At 45.0% G+C, this 10,862-nt stretch overlaps 1 protein-coding gene across 2 annotated transcripts; it reads right to left on the reverse strand.

Moving 5' to 3' along the window:
• Window positions 1–3,343: 3,343 nt before the first annotated feature.
• On the reverse strand, window positions 3,344–10,475 carry LOC125521723 (MLO-like protein 13). 2 transcript variants are annotated; one of them, XM_087533971.1, is made up of 15 exons: window positions 10,005–10,475; window positions 8,931–8,988; window positions 8,449–8,606; window positions 8,056–8,172; window positions 7,927–7,981; window positions 6,418–6,551; window positions 5,672–5,758; window positions 5,503–5,577; window positions 5,299–5,387; window positions 5,173–5,222; window positions 4,854–4,894; window positions 4,470–4,682; window positions 4,314–4,381; window positions 4,113–4,173; window positions 3,344–4,029 (listed from the first exon to the last, which is right to left on the reverse strand). In XM_087533971.1, the coding sequence occupies exons 1-15, from the start codon at window positions 10,113–10,115 to the stop codon at window positions 3,736–3,738; spliced, it is 1,611 nt and encodes a 536-aa protein (XP_087390097.1). In that variant the 5' UTR covers window positions 10,116–10,475; the 3' UTR covers window positions 3,344–3,735. The 2 variants fall into 2 exon arrangements, with proteins under 2 accessions (XP_087390097.1, XP_048542743.1); XM_048686786.2 differs by lacking the exon at window positions 5,672–5,758 and having other exon boundaries at window positions 10,005–10,473.
• Between the last annotated feature and the right edge of the window lie 387 nt (window positions 10,476–10,862).

Below are 10,862 nucleotides of genomic sequence, written 5' to 3' on the forward strand. Positions count from 1 at the left end.
TTTGTGCTGCACTTGGGAAGTTACATCTTAGCTTAATTAGGTATGTGATCGATGGACTGATGGGCATATGTGCTGAACCAAGAGGAAGCGATCGATGTCATTTAACTCTGCATGAGATACTACATGGAACCCGATAAGAAGCAATACTGAGCCACGAAATGTAACACGGATGAACAATGAAATACTGCTGCAAAACAAAGTACTGTCTGTGCTTCAGAAATAGGAAATGTTAAAGCAAACAAGGAGAATCACTTGCACGTTCGGCGTCTGCAAACAGCCCTGACATGGCAGATCCTCCAGCTATCCCGTTGCAGCCTTTTACCCCTGTATGCTCACTATGTTATCCGCTGCTGCCACTGGCCTCCCCTCTGCTGCAAGAAGCTACCAAAGTACCATTCCTACCCTATGATTGTAACAACAAACACACACAGTCGACATTGGAGTCACCCGTGTCACGGGCATATTTGTGATGGTTAAAGTGCTCTAGAGTCATATGAATGAGTTCCATAACAAATACTATGATTGTGGTGCTACATACTCCCTCCATTCAGAAATACTTGTCGAAGAAATAAATGTATCTAGACATATTTAGAACTAAAATACGTCTGCATGCATTCATTTCTGTGACATGTATTTCCGGACAAAGGGGGTAGCATTTTGTAGTGGAGATCCCATGTTTTTTTTTCTTCAATTTCATAACTGACAACTTCCCCAGTTCCCCTTGCCCAATTGAGCTTTATGGGCGGGCTTTTCCACGCGCCCATGGCTAGCTCGGGGTTTAAACATGTCTAATTTTTGAAATATAGTGGCGCTAGAGGGAGAGGGAGAAGATAGTGTCGGCAGCGACTTACATGAAGGGATGTGCAATGGTTTCTAGACATGGAATCTATGTAGCTAGCTAGAGATGGAGCCATGGAGGTACATCAAGCTAGGAGGTGGAGGGAGGCTATGCTGGTGATTATTTCAAAAACGTGTGCGGGAAAATTCCTATAGTAAATAGTGACACGTTGTCAAATCATAGTGTAACTAAAATGTTGTCCTTTGGCAGTCGAGTTCTACGTCATGATATTTCTCTAGTTTCACTCCTTCGCATGCATTAGCATGCTAACATGAACTTCTTGTTATCTTGTAATTTGTGCTTAAATAATGTAGATAGTATGACGTGCGGTTGTGGTTGTTACCCACCTTGAAGGCCTGAACCTGAGTAAACATCGTTTCTGATCCCCCCCCCCCCCCCCCCCCCCAGCTGTCGCCACACGACCATGAAGTTGGTGGCAATTTGACCGTCGACATGGTCAGTTGAATCATAGAAGTATGATAGCCATGTCTATTCCTATTGCTATTCTTTTCTTCTTTCTTTTGCGGGGTTCCTATTGTTATTCTTGAGTGGCCGCGGACTGAAATTTCTTGTTTGCAAGTCGCTTAGAAACATAAAAGTTCGATTTAGTAAAAAGTGCAATTTGCACTTCTTCACCAAGTTGCACTTTTCATATATGAACTTAGACATAAGTAACCTCAAGCAACTTAGGATCATCAAAACCGTGCATATAATCATCTTTAGTTGCATGTCGCAACGGCGAATATGAATGTGGCCAGTTACTATATTTTTTTCGAGACAAGGTAAGCCACGGTACTCATTCAGACGATTGCGTGCAGCCGACGATGGAGCTTGAGATGTCGGGGGCCCACAGGCAGAGCTAGGCCCACCGATCGATTCTGGGATCCCAAGGACAGGCAGGAAGAAAGATACCCACGCAAAGGAGGAGCCCATCTTCCGGCCTGCTCACGCCATGCCACACCATGCAGCATCGACCACATCTCTCCTTGACAGTCAGTCAGGTTATCCGTTGCACTCCTATGAGTGCTATGGCTTTGCATCATTCCCTCGCACAAAAGATCACGTATAGCCCCTGCAGCTATAGATACAGCCACTACCATTGCAGGCCGGCCGGTGGCCTCTCGTGTCATGGATGGAAAAACGACAGAAAAAAATATATGCTGCTCACAGCCTCACACATGCAGATCGGAGTATAGAGCCCAAAATGAAGTGTATATAAAGAAGTGTTGACCCAGCTTAATTAAATTGCAAGTGCGCAACGTATGTCGATCCACAAGGTTGTGCGTCGTTCTACTAGGCTTTCCTCACTTACAAAAACATCCATACGAAAAGACTTGTACTCCCCGCTCGCAACGAGGGAGTACAAGTCTGGTATATCGAGCCGTCTTTCTCTTGCACTACCGGACGGCACGCAGTGAACAAATCTCGATGACAATATATGCCACCTATGGATCTCGGGGACACCCTTGTGTTATAGCTAGGCTTTTTGCGGCCTGGGAGGCGTACTTTGCTATGCCTGTGATGAGAAAGGTCGCGTGTACGTGTAGTAGCTAGGACGTACACGAGCTATAAGGATCGAGTAAAAAGATGCATGCAGGCTTTACAGATACCAGGGAAAAGGATATGCCCGCTTTGCGAACATGTGCGTGCGTCTCTGACGCGCCACCACGGTACACGACCCATGCATGGCACGCGCTTACCACGGTACAGTCCCCTTCCATCTATCATCACGACACAATCTTGTCCAAATCATTTTGAGAGAGAGAGAGAGAGAGAAGACGTGTAGAATATTCTTGCAACACGCACGTCTATCCACGGCACGGCATCATTAACCAGGTGGCTAGCTAGGCAGTAGCCACGAACCATGCATGACGCCTCACTCCATTGGCCAGGCCTGTCGCCGGCTCTGCACGTACGCACGCATATGCATGTCCTTTCTTAAGTTTTTTTTTCTTTTGCGAAAACGCATATGCATCAGTGCATGTCCCTGACATGATCGATGCATGCGCAGGCCGGCAGGCGCAGCCGACGTGCGTGCTGGAGACGAGATGCCTTGTCTGCGCGCGCACGCCAACGCCGGCGCGACGTCGAGTCGGCAATAATTGGCAAGAGGATTTGCAATGTGCGTAAAAAAAATTTGAGACTTTGCAATGTGCTACTAAATAATAACGCTCACTATTTCGTTGAAACCACGGGCGGGCCGGATTGTGCGGCCCATGCGGACTTGGGCGACGGCTCTACTACTACTGTGCCCCTGGGTCCGTCAAGGCGGTCGACGGCGTAGGTTGTCGGTCCCACGGCGCCGGCCGGCAGCGTGAAGGCACCTCGGCTCGGCCCTGTCCAAACACGGTCGATGGACGGACGGATCGAGAGAACGCGCCGTACGCCCATCCATCTTTCGATATGGACTCGCCTCGCTCGCTGCTGCTTGCTCTGCAGGTGCACGCATGCGAGGAGCTACGCGATGGAAGAATGGCGTAGTCAGTCATTCATGCACGGACGACGTGAGTGTCTCATCAGGACAAAAGAAAACGGTTTTGTCTGTAAATCATTCACTCACTCATGAGCAGCATCTGCTTCGAGCGCTAGCGACGGAGAGATCACGCGGAAACGACGAGGGAGGCCAACGACCTTTGTAGCATGTGTCTCACATGACATGTCGCGACAGCCGGCCGGAGACGCGTCCTGTCCGCTCGTACCGTTTACAGAGAAGCCGTGACATTACAGTGCGTAGTGTCCGTCAGCGTGCACGAGACGAGGGCGCCTGCCTGCGCAACCAGGCGGTACGCCCTCCCTCCCGGCCCAGATGTACAGAGCCCCGGCGGACACCAGCAATGTCCCCGGCTGGCACCGGCAGGGCATGCCGGCGCGGCATGTAGCCTGTCGCCTCTGCACGTTCACCTCCGGCTGTCGACGTCCGCGACGGATACGATCTCGTCCAGGTCGGGGACTGCCGCCGGCGTCAGCATGTTGCGCGAGCTGCCGAAGCGCTCGTTGGGCGCCCGCGCCACCGGAATCTCGACGCTGTCGCCGCGGCCGGCGACGGGATCCGTGGCGCCGGCCTTCTTCAAGGTGAGTGAGTTCCGGAGGCTCGTCTCTGAGCGGCCCCTCTTCCGGGCACCCGTGGCCCAGTTCGCCACGGACTCGTGGAGGCCCGAGCCCAGCGCTTGCAGCTTGATGTCTCCGCTCATCTGGCCCAACAGAATCAGCGTGTCATATATCTGACTTTTTAAACTGTGGAAGCAGGGGGGAGTGAATATTTCACGGAGTTTACGTGGGTGACGATGGCGTATAATGGCAGGGTGATGTAGCTGCACACCACCTGGATGATCAGACTGCAAAAAGAACACATAAATCATTTCTGAAGTACTACTAACAAGTAATCTAAACACTCTTATATTTCTTTACGGAGGGAGTATATGAGAAGGCCACGGAATATCCGTGAGAACAAATGGCAATCCTGAATTTTACTGACCCAATAACAAGTCTGGAGATGGCGTAAGCCTTCTTCTCCATGATGCATGAATCGAACCCATATGTTACCTGTGGAGGTCATGACTTTGTTAGTTAGCTCTAGAGCCTAATTATATTCGGGACTTGGTTTAGGTGAGAGCGTGGGAAAGGATAATACCAAGACCCAGAAGAAAAAACCAATCTCGAAGGCGTTCTGGAATAGGATGAAATGGATCAAATGAAGGACAATTGAAGGTTTCCCAAACCAGAAATGCTCCTTGGATGGCTTTATGTTCGGGACTTCGTTTGTTTTATCTGCTAATGATGCTGCTGCCTCTTGAGCTAATCGAGTAATAATGTGCTGTAGCTTTGCGCCAACAACAAGCAGGAGCTGCAATTTACCCCATTGTTAAGAATTGTCCTCGATCAGATAAAAAGGGTTTTTTAGCTTACTTTTACTAAATAAGCATAACAACTAACATAGGCGTGATCAGAATTGAGAAGTACAGTACAGAATAGGATATTTGAATGAACAGACGCAGTGTAGCAGAGGAATACTTACAAATAGAGGCAAGAAAGCTAACCAGAAGTATGTGTGCCATCCTGCATTTGGTGGCAAATAAAATTATAAAGAACATGCAGAACAGAAACCTATTAAATGCATATCCTGATCAACAAATGGACGGATGCCGATATATGAAACCTTAAGATATTTAATCAACAGTCAAGTGCTTGGTAAAGGGTATTCATCAGATTCGACTGGTTAAGAGTTTAAATGACAACATGTAGTGGAAAAATAAGTAAAGTTACCGGGGATTATAGCTGCACTGCATATCTAACAAACTATAGGGACATGTGTTCAGTGGTTCAGTCAGACTTACCATTTATATTCAGCAAAAGGAAAACGATAACAAAAAGCCACAGGTACCAGCTGCATCAAAGTTACTAATATTAAAGGCACATATATATTCAAGTCAAAGTTAGAATTTCTCTACAAAAATACCAACCTGATACCAACAACCCTCTTAAAGTCATGCTCAAGGGCACGGGTCATGTACTTGTGGAAATCAAAGTTTGGGTGCCTTGGGTAGTGTATCTGAATTAAATGGAAGAAAGGGAGAAAATACCCTATTAGCTTCAAGCCTTCAATAGCAGTACGGAGAAATGCATGAGAAAAATACGCAAGAGTTAAACTAAGTAATATATCTTACTAAGACGAACGCTGATCTAAGCGCTTCATAATCTGATTTACCCACAGAATCATGAAATTGCTTCGAGAACGCAATCTGCATTGAGTGAATCAAACCTTTATGGTCAAGTCGAAGATAGACTAACAGACATGGTGACACATGAAACGAACACGGTTCAAATAAATATTACCGCAATAACTGTATACATACTGTGCGACTGGGAGCAATTAATTATGGTAAATGACAAATGGATGTTTTCTTGAAATTGATTCATCAACTGAAAAAATCATACAGCAGGAGCACCTTGAATCAATGAATGATCATGTCGTACTGCAGTTTTGTGCGCATGCTTGCCATATTTTGAGGACAGTGTGTGTTCAGGCCCTAAACCCAGCTGCTGAGTCATTTTCCCAAGACTAATAAATGATAGAGCATTCATTGGTACACAACTACGATAATCTACCTAAGGAGCATGAAAAGTAAATATGACAATGTGATTTCCTATAATTTTCATCCAGTGTCAGTTAATAAAAGTTGACAGTTCTGTCTAATTCCACGTTTTTAAGGCATCCATAAGCAACGCCTAAGGCGTCGCTTAGGCAGTAAAGCGCCCTGGCAGTTCCCTAGCATTTTGTCGGTCTTAGGCGCTTATGTGTTGCTTAGGCGGTAAGGTGGGGGTAGATCGCCTTATGAAGCCTTACCGCCTTAAAAACCTTGGTCAAATTTACTTTTGCATGTTATGCTAATGAGAAGCAGTGAACGCATGCAGTTTAGTCGAGGCTACTGCATGCAATGTGATAAACATGTTTACCATAGTGAATCCTTATGTTACATATAGATAATAATTTGGATAAATGCATGCACGCAATCAAGGTGCAGATAGACCATTCTAGATAACTGAATTGAGCAATATAACAGGATTGGCAGACGACTTACTATCCAGCTCACAACAGCCAGCTGCTTCCAAAATCCCCTGGTTCGCTCACTGACCAATTCACCCTGGTGATTATGGCGTAGCACAACATGCAATGGTGTAACGTTTCCTACAATATCTGTTTGTAGTTGTGCAACTGTTTCTCCAGAAAGAAAAGAAAACATTGAGCCAGAAATCTTTAACGCCTATTAAGTAAAAACACAAACGGACCCTTTACAGCATAAATGAAGGGGAAAAGGGCCAATGGAACAGGCAAAATTATAATGCATCGATGCCATAAGGAGACAGTGCAAATTAGGAGACTCGGTTTCCATCCAACTGCGAAGTATTCACTTATTCTGCCATGTCAGTTGTTGCTCATGTTGTGGCGCGAAACCAACAGAACAGACAACAAATCGCATACTTGTTGCAGAATTTGACCGATGGTCAAAATGTGGACACATGGGGCATATCTAGTAGAGCCATAGGGATGCACAGAACGCCTGGGCAACCCCAATATGTGAGATTTTTTTCAGGCATAAATTATGTGTAGGTATATGGGCATATGGCCCCAATATGTTATGAATGTTTAAGGATCTAAATAATTTTGATGGGCTTCCTATTCAACATTATAAGTTATGGAATTTACCTGTAAATTTGGTATTGCTCTGACCGGCAGAGAGGGCAAATGTTTACATATATTTTCTGCATTTTTTATTTAATCTTGTGAAAACAAAGATTTAAAATAAGTATCGACATTCGACAATCAACTCTTGCATGAGCAAGGGGTTTTCTTGAAGTGTTTACGAGGAATACAAACGCATCGTGTGTAATTTGTGAGTTATATAGTAGCTATTGTGTACTCTTCTATCCATGCAAGTCCTTATTTGTATTGTTAAAAAAAGTGAAACTCATTTGTGTCGGACTGTGAAATTATGTGTCTGGAGACTCTGGACAGGACAACTTCTGACTGTAACTGCACACACCCATTCAAAATTTTCTAGTACAAAGACAACAGAATCTGCAGAAAAATAATTCAAGAAAACTTGAAAAGGTGTTTGATCGGATGCAAATAATGTACTCCCTCCGTAAAGAAATATAAGTGTTTAGATCACTAGAGTAGTGATCTAAACCTCTAGTGATCTAAACGCTCTTATATTTCTTTACAGAGGGTAGCAAATACCAGCCTTCCAATGCTTATTTAATTTTAACATTTCTTGAAGCTCAGGAAGATCAGGCAAGAACCAGTACAAACATCCTGAAGAACTGCGTAGAAGCATGAGAACGCTAGGGGTGGGGTTGGTGATGAAGCAACATGTGTATAAAGAATATAATTGCATTTTTAAATTAACAGTGAGTATGGATAACAATCACGAATCATGACCGACTCTCTCTTTAGTATGTCATATTTCTTCATATTTGATTATATGTCCCAATATATAACTACATTATATAATGTCACCTAGGAAGCCCACATCAAGTACTTACAAAAATCAAATCAAGTAGACAAAAAAGATAGGGCAATAACGCACATTTATGTTGTATATCTCGGTGAATTCCATTCTCCCAATGCTTCCATCTTCTTATCTAGAAAATTTTAACGGGAGTAAGTTTGTCGTGCACAAACATGGTCATACCTAACTTTTTATTTGAAGACGTACCTTCGCTCCACCAAGCAATATTGTTGTAGCACAGAAAACCACATGGACCAAGCCAAGTACAAATATGAATATGTGCAGTTGATGCAATGCCTCCAGTGATAGAAAGGGGACATCACCCTGAAACAGAGCAAGCCTATCTTTATAATGATCATTCTAGAATACATTTCTGCATAATACACTTCAACTGCTTCCCTTTTAAGGAATGCCACTTTACATTGCTTCATGTGACACAGTGACAGACAAATAACACGAGGCGTTTCTACCCAATATAGAAGGATCTGTATCTCATAAAATAGGTGCCCAACAATAAGACATCCAGTTCGAAGATACAATCAGGTTTCAGTTCCAGGACAATGATGGCTCAACATTTTTGCGAATATGGAATTTCCTAACCTTTTTCTTGCAAACTATGCCACCTTCTTCTATAACTTTGTGATTCTCTCTCTTGCATGGAAGCATGAAACGTGTAGCGGTTTCCGGAATGCAAATGTGAACAATAAAACTCTGTGAGAGACTCAGGATGAAGGAAATGAATCCAAGAAGCATTAACTCTGCATATGTAGTCATTGAACCAGATAAGACACAGAGGAACAAGAAGAAGAAGAAGAAGAAATCAATATCATATAGTAAGTGAGCAAAATATTTGCCAACCCTTTGTCGTGTTTCCTATGTATCATTTTCTGAAGTCAAAGCTCTTCAACCATGTACATATTTGCCGAAAAAACATACTACAATAAACTATTTAAGTTTTATAATAGATATAGCATGTATTTAGCATACAGTTACTAATAACAAATGAATCTGAATGGTCCGATTAATAAGGCATGCTGAGATGCCAATTGATAAGTTCACACAACAATATTCCTGAATGTTACCTTCTTTTAGTCTCTGTAGGGCCGAATACAATGTTTTCTGCTGCTTATGTTTTAATGCCTGCACGGTTGTAGAAGAAAGCATAAGTAGGATGGGGGAATCATTGGCATCTCTTCATAGCATTGTTGACTACTGACTTCAAAAGCATGTTAAAGGAAAAAAATGTTCTTGAGTATTAAATCCTGTGTCGAGACCTTAACATGGATTGCCTGCTTTTTGGAATGTGCAAGATGAAAGTTTATCACTATTATGGTTTCAATAAAATAATACAAGATGGTAGCACCCTTAGAAGTCCTAAATGCAAAGAAGACTGAGCAATCAAGTAACAGAAAAGAGCAATAACATGATTTCAGCACTATCCCAGATGACATAACTGACAGGAAGACAACCAGGAAGAAAGTTGGTGAACCTAATTTGAGCCAGTCAACACTCAGGGATAGCTGACAATGAAACTGTTCTGCAAAAAGAGCAATGTCGCGGACCATGGAAAGTATTACACCAGCAAACTACCGAGCGGGGAACTGCACTTGCTTGATGATGCTAGCGAAGGAGTGTTTTTTTTTTTTTGTAGAATTCTGGAACATGAATATGTGAAGCTAATAACGGAGTACATTTTGCTCATAGACATGTAACTGTTCATTCTAAGTACAGTGTCAAAAGTTGCAACATAGAGAGGGTCAGGGGAGAGTAAATTGGGCCAAAAAATCCACTTGAGCTCGCAAATCGAATGCCAGAAAGGAACAGGCGCCTAACCCCAGCGAGTTCGTTTTGCCGCAGAGACCAAAATTTCATACAATCCTTCACCTGAACCCCCACAGTTCACCAGGAATTGGCAGGTATAGTACTAGTACTACCTTTCTAGCTAAATATAACACGTTTTTGCAGTTCAATTTGGCAGGTATAGGAATTGGCAGGAGTAGTACATTTTTCCTGCTTCCACGGTCGAACCAAGTAACCAACGAGCATATACTGATTTGTCCGCGGAATGTAAAATAAAAAATAAAAAAATGAGCTGATAATAGCGGGGGGGGGGGGGGGGGGGGGTGAATAGGGAGGGTCGGAGGGGGGAGCCGTGCCTTGCCGAGGTAGTGGAGGAAGCGCTCGGCGGCGAGGGAGACGGAGACGATGACGAAGCAGACGGCGGCCACGACCCAGGTGGGCGTGTGCTCGAGGGACGCGTCGTCCATGCCTCCGCCTCGATCTTCTTCTGCTTATGCTGCTGCGGCGGCGGCTTGGCAACCATGGCTAGGTTCTCGGGTAAGGTGGCGTGCGGTTAAAGGGGGATGGGGGCAAGGCGAGCGGCAAGGAAGGAATCGGCCTGTCGCGGCGCTGCCTTGCCGACCGCGGCCACCGGATCGATTCCATCCCCGCGCTCGTGCGCTCTAGCTAGTGGCTAGTGCTGTGCTTGCTCCTGGCTAGCACGCTGTGCGCGCGTGGGGAAGGGGGCGGACGGGGATGCTTTGCTTCAGCCGCCGGTCTTCTCGTGTCCTGAGTCCTGACGCGCCAAGCTGCCGGCCGACGGACGGTCCATTCCTTCCGGTGGCAGGACGAGCCGCTGGGTCGTGAGACATACCTGACCATCTGGGCCGGCAGGCCCGGCCCATCATAAAACGTGCCGCCGCACACACCTATGGAGGGGAGCGGCGATTTTTTTTAACACGATACAGACGCATGTGCTCTTATATACATGCATACGTTTCCCTCAAAAAATACACGGTATATACTTATTTCTATGAATACACATGCACACCCTACCTCTAGGAGTATCCTCGAGAGACTGGACCGACATATCATCTTAAGATTGACGAGGTCATCGGCGTCTCGTAGTCGACGAGAATGTCTCTTCCCACTAAATATGTATCGCCCAAATCCTGAAATAAATTTAAAAAGAATGCGAGCACCAGGACTTGTACCTGCTGGGCTGGGGTTATCAT

Source organism: Triticum urartu, chromosome 7A, assembly GCF_056163025.1.
Source record: "Triticum urartu cultivar PI428250 chromosome 7A, HENAU_Tu73, whole genome shotgun sequence".
Taxonomy (NCBI): Eukaryota; Viridiplantae; Streptophyta; class Magnoliopsida; order Poales; family Poaceae; genus Triticum; species Triticum urartu.

What these genes read in the sequence shown, in the direction of transcription:
- LOC125521723 (XM_087533971.1), bottom strand. Translation starts at nt 10,115, where the DNA reads ATGGACGACGCGTCCCTCGAGCACACGCCCACCTGGGTCGTGGCCGCC. An exon ending in TATTGCTTGGTGGAGCGAAG is followed by an intron (nt 7,982 to 8,055) that starts GTACGTCTTCAA and finishes AAAATTTTCTAG; the next exon opens with ATAAGAAGATGGAAGCATTG. An exon ending in TAGCTTTCTTGCCTCTATTT is followed by an intron (nt 4,683 to 4,853) that starts GTAAGTATTCCT and finishes GGTAAATTGCAG; the next exon opens with CTCCTGCTTGTTGTTGGCGC.